Here is a 14,649-nt window from a genome sequence, read left to right as displayed (position 1 = left end):
TTAACAAACTTTAAACTACACATACGTTTTTACTTGGTTTAATCTCAACCTAGGTGCATAACTGTGCCAATGTTTTATTCTGTTTGTATACTTTCTCTGCCTCTTGTCAGAAAAATGCCTCTCTTTGTTACAATATATATATATTTGGGTCATTCCACATCAGATCACCCAAAAAAACATGAAATGTCCACCACCCATCTCAGATTTTTTGAGTAAATAGGAATATGGCAGTCCGTATTTAAAAGACTACCAAATGAGCGGCTGCCATGATTGAGTCTTTCTGTGTCTCCCTCTCTCTTTCTCTGGAAAGTTTCAGTTTTGGTCTCTCTAAAGGGAATCCCCTTCCCATCAGTTTCTGTTTGTTTCATTTCCTGTATGGGAGTTTTATCCCATTTCCTCAGTTTAGTTCACTTTTTTGGTATGGTTTTTAACAATGTGTAAATTATGTATGCTGTACAGCAGTAAACGAGCACCAACTTCATTATTTTTTTTCTCCACTATGAAAGAGTACACGGCTGATTTTTTTTTTGTGGTAGTAATTTATACATTTTTAAACAACCCCCCCCCCCAAAAAAAATAAAGGGATCCCTAATGACAATTGAATTTTTATTATATATATTATATTCGAATATTATATATTCGAAAAACGTGCGTTTTGCCGTAACGTAAAACATGAGGCAGATAAAATAATTTGGTATGAATTTTTGGATTCGGGAGGAAGAGTTACCTTAGGGGTCTAAATTTTGTGTTGATTCCTTAATAAAAACCCATAATACTTTAAATAAACTGGATATAAAGAAGCCGCGATTAGTAAATTATTTAATAAATTGAAAAATCAATATTTAATCAACTAATTGTCAGACAGTCGAGATATTTGGCAGAAATAGTTGTTTTGACATCCGCTCTTAACTAAAAAAAATTAGTAGAAATCTGAGATGGGTGGTGGACAACCCTGGTTGAACTGACATGGAATGACCCATATGTATATATTATACATACATTATATATATATATATATATATATATATATATATATATAGACAGAATGTGTGACATATTGTAGAGAGGCAGTAATAAAAACTCAATAGATGGATAGCAGCATCAACAGACAATTTGGACAAGTAGATAGACAAATATATATCTATATCTATCTATATATATATATATATATATATATATATATATATATATATATTAGATGTCACTAGAGACTTATATTAGTATATTTTATATAGTTTTAATGATGCATATAGTTAGATTTAGGTTTATATATATATATATATATATATATATATATATATATCTATCTATATATATATATATATATATATATATATATACGCACACACACACACATATTAGATATTATTAGAGACTGATTAATATGCATAAGACAATATGCATAAGACAAGAGAATATGACATTACGCAGCTAATCAGCAATAATTAGGAACTAATGTTCCATATATAATACCAAATCAACCCCTAAGCTCTGTGGAATAATGGAGATAATGTCACTTAAAACATAACATTTTATCAACATACAGTCTCTAAGAATTTTAATTTAACAAACTATCCTATTAGCAACTATTGCACTTCTTTTGGTTACCCAACTTTTAGATAATCATGAAATGTAAAATAAATGTTGTTAACTTTGTAACTCATGTGCTCCAGGACACAAATAGTAATACAGGCTAAGATCCAAGTAACATTCCTAGCAGCATGTGCCTGAAAGGGGTTGGGTATGAATTGGCGAAGGGCACCCAGTGCCTGCTGGAACCTATAGTGCACCAAAGAAAAATGTAAATAAAACACACACACACCATTGTAAACAGTACTTTAATTAAAATAAAATCACCCCAAAACAACCCTCATTCACCCTATTTATTGCTCTCCTACATCCAGGGTCTTTATCCAACAATCCTTGCTTGGCAAAACTAAAAACCCGAATATATGCACGGTCTTCATCTGTTATAGATCCAACAATCTATGCTTGGGGAAAAAAAATACATTGTCTTCATCTGTAATAGATCCAACGATCCATGTTTGGCAAAATACTCAAACTCAAAGCTTGAGTTCAAGTCGTGGGAAATCCCAATGTTATAAATAGGACCTGTGCAGCTAACAGATCACTTTTGCACTAAACCACAGCAAACAACCAGACACTTCCAGCAAACAACCAGACGTTTTCATTGTCTAACTTGCAGATGTTGTCTGGTTGTTGTGTTTATGAAAGGATTGGAATAAAGTAAGAAAATGTGTCTGTGAACTGCAAAAACGTAGTCAGTGGAAGCTCTGCACAAAGGCCTATCACTTTGTGCTGCTTGAAGCATTACGGCTTCAAATTTTGTTTTTCTAAGATTTTTTTCAAATTAAGTTATTGGAAACATTTTTTTATGGTTCCCATAGACGCAGTATTCCAGTATCATAAAAGCAGTACAATCTTTTTGTTCCATTTTACTTTGCCATTCTGTAATCTATTTGCAAATTGTGAATTTTGTGGAATTTATAGACTATGAATAGAGCTGAAACAATGACAATCCATTCTCTTCTGCTATGATGGTGTCACTGGTGAATGACTGGGAACATTTCAGGGCAAATTCTGCTGACAAAACAGATGAAATTTTGCAGGCAAATAATTGAGGCAAATTTTTCACAGAATATTTTTTTCAAATTTTCCTCTCCCCTAACCATAGGAGTTAGACACATACATCAAAGTGTATTGTTTTCTTTTGCTGTACTATGTACTCTCATGATATTGTTTTATATTGTCTACGTAATCCATTAAAAGAATATAATGAAAGCCAATTATTTTACTACTATGCTGAAATTAAATAGATCATTAAATGTGCTGAGTAAACAGAGATCATTATTGCAATTAATGTCCATGTCTAGGCAACACTTCGCAAGCAATACAAGTAATGAAAGCCCTAGATGTGTCATCTATTTCATTTGGGGGAAATTTAAAAAGCAAAAAGTGTAGGTGAGAAGTTTAGAGTAAAACATTACTGGAAACTGGATGTATAATTATAACATACATATATATTACACTATTAATTTACCTGCATTTTAAGGACAGTTTAACTCCAATTTTATAAAATGCCCCCTCCATTGTGGCTTATGTACCTTTTATACATATACTCATTTTCATATTACACATTTATACCAAAACATCTGATTTCTGAGTATCTGAGACTTGCGTCCCCTTATGTTTGAAACGGTGCAACAATCTGGAGTTGTAAGTTGAAAACAGAAAGGACATGTTCCTGGAAGAGATGTGACATACTTACACTTGGATGCATCTCCTTTGGCTACTGGAGGCCTGATGTAAAGATATGGTGATGACACCAGCATCCCTATAAAGATACTTCTGTGTTGTCTTATTGACCCACTCAGCTAATGGGGTCAATTTGTGAATTAATTCACCAGAAGCAATCTGAAAAACTGTTTGTTTTTTAAAATGATGTTTATGCATGAGTTATTGCAATAGGCAAATTGAGACTTATTTCTAGTTAGATATTTCTGTATTTTTTGTGCACACAAAAAATGCATCCGCATAAATCCTTATCTATATTTCTGTGGCCAGTATCCTCCTACACCTGGAGAGGCAGATTGGGGGCAAGAAAACGTAAACTTGTTCACGAACTTCACCACAATTAAATTGTAGATACATACCTAGATATGCCACTTAGGAGAAGTATCTCTTGCGAGTACTGGAGGGCTAGTGCAATGATATGCACCAATTATAACTGTCAGCACCACTAGCTTGTTGCTTCCAATTGGCTGATTGCATATTAATCCCTCCAGCTCAAATATTTATACTTAAATCATTAGCATTGCAGCTACATTATATCAAGTAGTGGATGTCCATCACCATTACTTATTTGTTATTTCCATTAGGACTACTGCAGGAAAGAAGATTCCCACTGGGTTTCTAAATGGTTAAACAAGGGATATGAGTGTTTTTTTAATTACATTTTATATAGAAAATGTGACTTTCACATTTATTAATAATACTGTCAAGACACTATTCTGCCTTGTGAATGACACTTTATTACCTTATTATTAGTTGTTAATATCCATAGTGGTATGTTCAACACATACCTGAAGCAGAAATACTGCTGTTATACAGTTGTTCGTACTTTCAGAGAACAAAATGCATCATAATGAGATCCATTGTGTTTTATCACATTGCAATATAAAGTATATTGAAATTAATGTCAGATACAGGATTTTGATTTACAGGAAACTAGCAAATTATACACCATAATTGTACAAGGTCAAATTTTAGCATTGCAACATTTACAAGGAACTCTTTAGACATACCGTACTCTTGTAAACCTTATCAATAGACACAATTACCAAAAATAGACATTTCACATTAGAAACATCCAGTAGTATAAACCAGGGTCGTAATATCATGCTGTGTCATGATTGTTATGGGTAATCTAGGATTTATGGGAGCGATAGTAAAGCCTGAAACTGTAGCTGTCGTCAGACTCATAATGTCTTTGTCAAATGGGCCTTAGAAAATTGTTACTTTGCACATTAAATGGTATCCAAAGGCCAATTATTTTACCATTAGCCTAACAGAAAAAGGTAATCTCTGACCATTACAATAGCTGTATGGGATTACACAGAATCTCAGAATTCAACCAGATGCAAATTGTCTGCTGATAATACAGTCCCACAATGAAGTATCCAGCTTTACATTCACTGCTTAAAGGAAGGTCTCACTACCTTTTAAGAAAAAAATAATCCTTTTTAGAATACATGTATCAGAACAAAGGGAATTGCTCCTGCTATGGCCTCTTTTGATGCAGTTAAGATTGGGAAATTGCAGTTAAAAGAGGAGCATTTACAACCTACTTTTTCAGTTACAATGATTTTTTCAAAGTAAATATAAAGTAGTACAAAGCAACTTAATGGAAATAGTTGTACACTGAATTGAGAGATGTTATCACACAGGCTCAATTTTTTCATTTTAACTCAATCCAACTGTGGCTGAAGTTGTAATAAGTCTACGCATACCGGAGTCAATGTACAAGGGCAGGTGAAATAATTACATTGTTACCGCTTAGCAAGTAAACTCAACACTTGCCTTCTGGTTTGACTTTCACAAAACTTTCTCTCTGCTCTTGTGAAAGCACCAGTTCCATGAAAAAATAGGTGTATTTTTAACATAAATCACCAAGTCAGGCTATCAGAAAAAGTTTTGCAGCTATTTTATTTAATTTAATTATTTAAAGATCTGCACAGTGGCATGTGAATACCATGGCAACCACAGTCACATGACACTCAATGCAGTAAGAAGAGGGGCTTTGGACTGTCCCTCTGAGCTCCCTCTGCACTGAGTACTGTAATAATTCCCTCATTTTCTTCCCTCTGCCTTCATATAACATGCTGAGTGTTGTGAGTCTGTGTGTGTGACTGGCTGCCATACTGGTCTACTTCCAGAGAGATTTTTAAAAGGAGATAAATAGGTAGACAGATAAGAAAAATGATTCATGCTTTAATAGTATTTAACTTGCTAATTCCAGAAAAAAATCCCTTCTATGTGACATGGCTGCTTTAACAGAAACCAAGCCTGTAATTTTACTATGTCATTATTAGAATCATTTCAATCTAATAAAGCAATTAAATAAATTATAACTCCCCTTTCCTTTTGCTAGGATTTGTTCTATTTGCTGTTAATGTGCTTTTATGTTAAAAATAAACACCTAAAAAAGGACATATAAATTGGCTTGTTCCCACTGTAATGTTAATATTTTTCAACATTGCGTTTAAAATAGAACGTGGCATAAAAATTATAAAATGCATCAGTAAAATAATCCTAACGTGTACCTTAGCACTCATTCGTTTTTACCAATTTTCTCAGTGAATATGTGTGAGCGATCGTTTAAGGCAGAACAAATTAAAATTTTCACAAAAAAAGTTGATCATAGCTTTGATTAATATTCATGAAAAATGTAACTTATTTTTAAATTAAGTGCTTAACGGTATTTCTAATTACTACAAAAATCATTTGATTCAAATAATTATGGATTAATCTGCATTTCAGATAGAATAGGAATAGAGATCACATCCCACTTTAAACTGCAAAACTTAGTGATGTAACCTTTCACACTTAAAAATAGTTGAGGTATTGTATAGAATATCTATGCATTATGTATTCTGTGTGGAATCTACATTTCGCCTATAATAAATTATTCTGCATAAATAAAATACTGATAGTATTTATTTTGCTTGCTTTTAAATTCCCATTTTATTGCTTGCCTTTATGAAGAATTGGGGACTTTGTGTAACATAATAACTGGTAACTGGTGACAGTCAAGTGCTGGAAGACTCTGAATTTGCAGAAGGATTAAGTGGCTATTCAATTTTACCATAGTTACCATAATGAGTTGCTAATGCCTGTGCCTTGTGTATTTATCCATATGAAATTTTAATTTAACCCTAGCATAATCATTTGAGGAACTGACAAGGTGGAATTCCACCAAGTGGCAGCATTGCTAAGCCATTGTTTCTCAAACTGGGTAGTAACAGAAAAAAGCACTGGTTGTACAAATTAAAATGTGTGGTAGCATTCAACACCAGCCATTCTGTCACTTATATTCTTGCTTTTAACATTCTAGTGTTTGAATCTGATGGCAATTGTTTGAGGGGCAGTGTCATATCTGTAATAGCATGTGGCCAAAAAAGCTTTTTTTTCCCAACAAACCAATTGTATAAATTGTAATCATAATGTGGAGCAGGGTCTGAATTGCAAGGTCACAGTGGTCACAAAGTCACAGTGCCTCCTTCCTTTATCTCATTGGGCATTCACCAGTGTGGTGACAGTTACAAGTAGCACCAACATCAAGATACTTTACTCCTGTTGTCAAGCATTCATCAGTCTATAGATCAGTAGCATCCCAGTACCAGTACTTTCTGTAGTAGTACTTTCAACATCTACTAGTAAAGAAAAATGGTCACGTGGCAAGAAAGGGTAAGAAATGATGTCACAAATACAAATAAGCTCTTGATGTGAGTATTAAGGGTAAAGTTAATGATGACTGTGGTGAGTGGTCTAAAAAAAGGAAATAGCTAACATTCTATACATAACCTTCAGTGGGAAGGAAAGGATCAGACCATGGAAACTTTTTGCTAGTAGTGGTATTACTCTTGCACGTACTAGAATGCCCATTGGAGAAGCAAGTTCCCAACACAGTCATATATCTTCTGTAACTTTCCATGTACCACCTTCTCACTTTGAGTGCTGGTGTGTCACCTCTAAAACAGCCACATCAGTGCATGAATAGAACACTGAGGCTGAAGAACAGATTGGGTGCTCATAGAATCCTGAGGAAAGTCTAAGGGTGTCGATGAATGCTGTATGTGAGTCTGATATTTCTGATTATGACAAACTGCAATTATAGAGCATCCTCCTTCCACAATTTCTCAACCATTTGGAAACGTGAGAATGAGTTTTAATGATGATTTAGCCATAGAAATTGAGGATGTTGCTTAGGAACTTGCTTATGTGGATCTGAAAAATTATGAATGTGTTGTACTTGAACAATATAATGAGGATGATGTTGAGTGTGTCCAAGTAAGCCAGCAAGGCCGTAACTAGGGCAGTGCGATAGGGGCGACGCTGAAGGGGGGCGCAGTTTAGTAATATTTTAGGTTAATTTGGTAAACCTAAAGTATTGCCTGTGTATTTGTCTAAAATGATAACTATGTTACCTCATAGCCCCCCCCCCCCCCTGTCGGAAGTGCCCCCCCCCCCCTGTCGGAAGTGCCCCCCAGTGCCTTTTGATAAATCCCATTATAATCAGCCAGATATGTAAACAAAACAAAAAAAGTGCTGTAGGGAGAAGGAACATATATAATAAAACGCAATACAAAGTGAGATATGTTTTTTTGTTGCATTATTTATTTTATTTAAGATTTATCATTTATAATAATAAAGTATTGCTGGATTAAGCAACACTAAAATAGCCTCTTTTTATATTGATAACTATATATTGTGTGGAAACCACCCTTTAAGGATGGGCCGCTACTTATGGGCCAGTGCTGTGTGCTTGCCCCCGAGGCTAATTTCTGCCAGCCAGCCCCTGATTATGGGCTTTCCCCACCTTGGAGTATCTTCTTTTCCAAAATGACCTTTTCTTATTGCCGTCAATGCTCTCCCTCTCAGTGTCACACACGCTGTATAACATTGACAATAAAATAGGATGCTTATCTCAAACCATTTCACTTTTGGGTGAGGCCCATCCTGGTGTATCTTCTTTTCTAACATGATATTTTTACAACCACTGCTCTCCCTTTACAATGTGTCACAGATGCTCTATAACAGGCCTGTCCAACCTGCGGCCTTCCAGATGTTGTGAAACTACAAGTCCCAGCATGCCCTTCCAGCTATCAACTGGTTGTCTACCAGCAAAACATGCTGGGGCTTGTAGTTTCACAACACCTGGAGGGCCGCAGGTTGGACAAGTCTGCTCTATAATGTTGAGAATGAAATAGTCCTATTTTCTATCTCAAACTATTTTCCTTCTGGGTGAAGCCCACCTTGGTGTATCTTCTTGTCTAAAATTACTTTTTATTACTGTCGCTGCTCTCCCTCTACAATGTGTCACATGCTATACAACATTGAGAATAAAATAGGATGATTTTCTCAATTCATTTCACTTGTTGGGTGGGCTCTCCTTAGAATATCCTCTTTTCTAAAACAACCTCTCTTATCAGTCAGTGCTGTGTCTAAATGCCTTAAAAGGTGTCCTTTACTTTAAACTGCCATCCTATCTGCCACTGCTGTGCCACTATGTTTCATGGGTATTTTATATTTTATTAAACTGTCATGTTTTTGTGCCGCTGCCTGTCTTTATATTTAGCCAGCCAGCTCGCTGCAGGCTTGGCTGCAAACCAATATTGGTGAAAATATTGACAGTTATGAGGTGGTCATTAAAAAATAGACTATAAATGATTGTAAATTAATGTTAATGATATAAATACTAATTAATTAACAAAAACAGACCCAAATTACATGATTTTATCTGTTTTGACCATATTTAAAGAAATTGAGACCCAAAACTAACACCAACACACATGAAGATATTTTGCAAAAACCAAAACCAAAACTCAAAGATGGTTTTAGTACCAAAGCCAAAAGACGGGGCCTGTGCACATATCTCATATCTACTAGGAAGTACTCTTTAATGCAGAGGGGGAGTCAAGAGACACTGTGAGGAAATATGTCCTAATGGATTTTAGGCATTGTGCTTCAAATTACAGAAAAACCCAAGCCCCATATATTCTGGATTATAAATTCCATACCGGTATGAATACTTTAAAGTATCTATAAAATCAGCGGCTAAGTTAACACAGGTCCTGCAAATGATTTATAAAAGAAACACAAAAAGTAAAAGTAATGCAAAGTGATAGACAGTTGACAATTTCTACCAATCATTATGCTGTTACATATCAATAGACAGTGTGTCCTTACAAATCTCATTTAACATGAGCTAAATAAAATACTTTTATTGTGGTCAGTATTTATATACTAATACTACTTGTTCTGACAAAAACAGAAGTACACCAGAATGGTAAAAGATGACAAAGGAAAAAGGATTTATTATAAACAACAAACCAATCTGAATTCTGTCTTCCTTTTGCAGATTGAATCACTGAAATGCAAAGAATCTGAAAGCTTGGCAAATCACTTCAGTCATCACTAAGAAGTAGAACCACTGTAAATTGAGTAAAATGATTCACGCTGAAAGTTACACCTGCACTAATAATGGAAAATGCCAATCTAATGTATATTCTCTTACATGTACTGTTAAAATAACAATGAAACACAAAATGTGATAAACAAGTCTGTTCTTGCAGTAACCAAGAAATCTGAGAATGACTGGACTGAAAATACAAGACAAAGAGATTGTAATAAAAAACGGCTACATAGTTAGGTGTATGTTAATTGTTATCAACTGCTGCTCAGATAACATTTAGACCAGTGATGGGCAACCCAATATACTTTTGCATGTGCAACCTCCAATAGGGCCATGCATAACCCTTAATTTTGAGAAAGAAAAACAGGTCCAAGGCGACCCCAGCACCCCTGCATCACTCATCCCAAAATACCCAACACTTGCCCCTCACTTGCTCCAAAAAATTACATGCCACTCATACTTCCTCATATGCTCCCACATGCCACTTACATCTCCTCATGTGCCCCCTGCTTGCAACTAAGACCTCACTGCATACCACTCTCACCACCCCCACATGCTACTCCCAGCTCCCCTCATACCTCCTGCACAACTGAGTGCCTATTGATATTTTAATTAAAAGGTGGGTGAGAAGTCTCTATATTACAAAGTCTCAATCTTGCTGTGAATACAATTAGGACAGCAAGTGGCAATGTAAAGCATAAGTTAAATATATTATTGCACATATATGCAGAGTAGGTATCCAATAGTAGATTGGAGGAGTTGTACCCTTTTCCTTCCTGTTTGCTAATTTATGCTCTGACTGCTGAGTTAGTCTGTGAGTTGTCTCTTCTCATCTGCTGCTTGTTAATGTAAGTTCCGTTTGCTGCATGTGTCTGCAGGGGTTTGTCTGGGTCCCTGCTGCTGTGTATATATGCATTGATCTTGTGCTGACCTCGCTTCAGAAAAATATGTCAGTGTGAGGCACAAAGCTGGGGCCCACAGGTGATGGCTAGTCTGGCCGTAGGCGGCCCACAGGCCAAATGTTGATCACTACTAGCTTAGACTTTGCTATGACAAAACATTTGTTAATAAACAATAGCAAATTGCAGTGATATATTTTGTCTCTATCTACAGTACTTAAAATTAATGGTTTTATATAAAAAAAATACAAGTAACTACAAGAATAAAAGAGACACTTAACGTGCATTAATACAACAATGGTGAACACAGTAATCCTCTCTATCATCTCAATCGATATGATGCAGACAGTACTGTCTAGAGTGATACTTGCAATGAACTGATTCAGAGTTGTTCATTCGTGTTGAACCAATGCAGAGACATTATGTTGAGTAATAGATGCTTTTGTCTTCAGAAGCCTCCTATCTGTGATATCTTTCCCTCAGAATTCCATGCCAACAGCTTTACCACTGGTCCTTATGAAACATCAGCAAGCTGACGAGTCTTCATTACTGTAACTCCTACTAATTGTGTCCCAACAATTACTCCATCAGATAAGTCTCAAATATTTCATGCAAATTAATGTCAATACCTGTAAAAATTGACATCATTTAGAATAATAAATAATAAAACCAGCAGTCTCATACAAACCGTCTACAACTTGCAAATCTGACAAAGGGGTAAAATGTTAATATAATTATTTATTTTACCTTAGAAACTCTGTTGGCAACTTCACGGCCTACAGTAAGACCTTGGACAAAAGTTCGAGCTGCAACAAATGCTTTTGTCACTTGTGCTTTAAGTTTTCTTGGTACCTCTCCGAATGGTTTTAGCTGGTCGATATACTTGCTGACACACTCAAGATAGTCTTCAGAGAAATGATATTGAGGATTTATCAACTGAAACATGCGTTCTAAAAGACGAGCCCAAAAATCATTTAGCATTTCTTCAAGGTTGACATTGCCTCCTGTGTAGTAGCGTTTAAGCTCAGCAAATAAGTCCAGGAATACCTCCGAATTCTGTGTGTAGAGCAAACCATACGTCCTTGCAAATATTTCATTTAGAGATTTTTCTGCATTCTCCAGAAGTGATCTGAAAAATTCTGGGAGAGGGCAAAAGTAAAATGATAAAAATAATTATTCAGACTAAAAACAAATTAAATTTCTAAAATAAGTATAATGTACACCTTTTATTTATGTGCCAGCAATAAATACTTTCAGCTAGCAAAAGAAAATATACACATTATATAATGACAATGCTATATACAATGCTATTTCAACACAAAAAAATATACAATTGTTTGTTTGAAATATGCTACATAAAATAGAAAAGAATACAACTCTACACAAATCTATACATATGGTACAAAAATATACAGTGAAATATAGTCTTTTTTTTTATATGTACAATAATGTTACTAAATATTTACACTTGGTGCATGTGCCATGTTCAGGCTTTGACCCTATTTTTCTTTCTACCAATGTGTATACGCATTCATATGCCTTTACTAAAATTCAAACCTACATATGCACTGTTTGTATTTGCTTGCTGTACATTTATTACTCATCTCCTTTACAACTAATAGGAGTCAACAATCAACATATATATAACATCTAAAGAGAGACTGTTGACATTGGATGTGTATGGTTTCCCATACATGCTTAGGACTCCCATGTGTGTCAGTTTTAAGTTTTTCACTGGAAGCTTTAAGAAGTTAAGTTAGTCATAATAAGATGAGTGGTAGCAGGCTAGATGATGTCACTCAATGCATATCTTGTTATATGTATGCACACTTGGAACAATTGTTCCAAGGTTTATACCTCTGTGAGAAATGTGACTAATTGGTCTCTTTGGAAGCCCTGATCTAAAGCAGACCATTGCAACATTGAGAGAGATTTCCAACCTGCAGCAGAGGTTACAGCCCAACGTTGATGCGTTAGCTGAGCAGGGTGAAGCAGAGACATAGGAGGATGCACAGGGAGGCATCATCATCATCATCATCACCATCACCATTTATTTATATAGCGCCACCAATTCCGCAGCGCTGTACAGAGAACTCATTCACATCAGTCCCTGACCCATTGGAGCTTAGTCTAAATTTCCTAACACACACACAAAAACAGACATAGAGAGAGAGACTATGGTCAATTTAATAGCAGCCAATTAACCAACTATTATGTTTTTAGAGTGTGGGAGGAAACCTATGCTAACACGGGGAGAACATACAAACTCCACACAGATAAGGTCATGGTCGGGAATTGAACTCATGACCCCAGTGCTGTGAGGCCGAAGTGCTAACCACTAAGACACTGTGCTGCCCACAGCTGGGTAACCGTTTCTAGGGGTAAGAGAGGGAGGAAGAGGCAGGCCAGTTTTGAGCTAACTAATCCCACCCTGCCAGATTGGATGAAGATACTGTGGAAAGCAGTTCAGAATTGGTAGATTTGGGTGAGACTGTTTCCTCTAGCAACCAGGGGAATGGTCTCTCCAGTATAGAGGGGACCAAAGTTACTCAGGGACCCAGGCAAATTGTGGGGATAGGGGATTAAATTATTAGGAAGGTAGATAGGGCAATCTGTTACCTGGACCGTGGATGCTGAACAGTGTGTTGTCTCATGGGTGCTTGGGCTCGGCATATTGTGGATCAGGTGGACAGATTGTTGGTAGGGCTGGGAATGACACAGCGGTTTTGGTGTATGTTGGTACCAATGACCGAGTTAGAGGAAGATGGGGTGTCCTAAAGAATGATTTCAGGGACATAGATCGCAAACTTAAGGCAAGGACATCCAAGGTAGTATTTTCGGAAATACTACCTGTGCCACGCGCTAGTCCAGGGAGTCAGCGGGAGATAAGGGAGGTTAATGCATGGCTAAAAGATTGGTGTATGAATAAGGGTTTTGGATTCTTAGAGCACTGGGCTGAATTCTCGGTTAGTTGCCATCTTTATTGTCGAGATGGATTGCACCTGAATGAGGTTGGAGGAGGTTTTAAACTAGGCTTGGGGGGGAGGGGCAAGCAAGTATTTATGGGATAGACATTGAGAGTAGTAGGGAGGAATTTAACAAGAGTCAAGGAGGTGGAGAGGAGGGGAAAGGAAAGTATAGCCGATAAGGAGAGGCCCTTTTTAAAGCAAAAAAAGACCTAAGGGAGACAACAAACTTTAGTCTATGCTTGCAAATGCAAGAAGCCTAACAGGTAAAATGGGGGAGTTAGAACTAGTAGCAATGAATGAGCAGTATGATATTATAGGTATTACGGAGACCTGGGGGTAAATGTATGATACTTCGGTTTCTTCAACTCCCGCGAGTTCGGCGAGATGACAGCTAAAATTTAAAGCGGTGCTGCCTTGTAAAGGGAAACTTGCCTTTACAAGGCAGCGCCGCTTTAAATTTTAGCTGTCATCTCGCCGAACTCGCGGGAGTTGAAGAAACTGGAGTATCATATATTTACCCCCCCGGTGGGATGATACACATGACTGGGCAGTCAACTTGGAAGGCTATACTCTCTTCAGGATGGATAGGGTAAGTAAAAGGGGAGGATAAGTATGTCTTTATATTAAGCCAGAGTTAAAACCAAGTATTCAGGAAGTTATTTACGAGAATATTGGTGATAATATAGAGGCATTGTGGGAAATATTCAGTGGAGGAAAAAGCTTAGAGACGTTGCTGATAGGGATATGCTATAAACCGCAAGATATTAGTATGATTGAGGAAGCCTAACTTTTACAGCAAACTGAAAAGGCTACACAACTAGGTCAAGTTTTAATTATGGGGGATTTTAATTATCTGGACATTGATTGGAGTACTGAGACCTGCAGTACAGCTAGGGGAAATAGGTTACTGAGCACGCTAAAAGACCATTATATGTCTCAATTAATAGAGGAACCAACTAGGAACTAAGTAAGGGAACACTTGATAAACAGTGATCATAATATGGTCTCATTTGAAATTAGTTTCCAGAAGCAACGGTATAAGTGATCAACTATACCCCACTCTATC

General features: G+C 36.4%; 1 protein-coding gene across 1 annotated transcript in view; it reads right to left on the bottom strand.

Moving 5' to 3' along the window:
- GPC6 (glypican 6) overlaps positions 1–14,649 on the bottom strand; it is a 551,499-nt gene that overhangs the window by 383,521 nt on the left and 153,329 nt on the right. The window contains exon 3 of the mRNA XM_075199893.1: positions 11,362–11,753. Within this exon, the coding sequence (XP_075055994.1) occupies positions 11,362–11,753 (392 nt within the window). The remainder of the gene's footprint in view (positions 1–11,361; positions 11,754–14,649) is intronic.

This window comes from Mixophyes fleayi, chromosome 2, assembly GCF_038048845.1.
Source record: "Mixophyes fleayi isolate aMixFle1 chromosome 2, aMixFle1.hap1, whole genome shotgun sequence".
Lineage (NCBI taxonomy): Eukaryota > Metazoa > Chordata > Amphibia > Anura > Limnodynastidae > Mixophyes > Mixophyes fleayi.
This window is presented reverse-complemented; position numbering and strand designations above follow the sequence as displayed.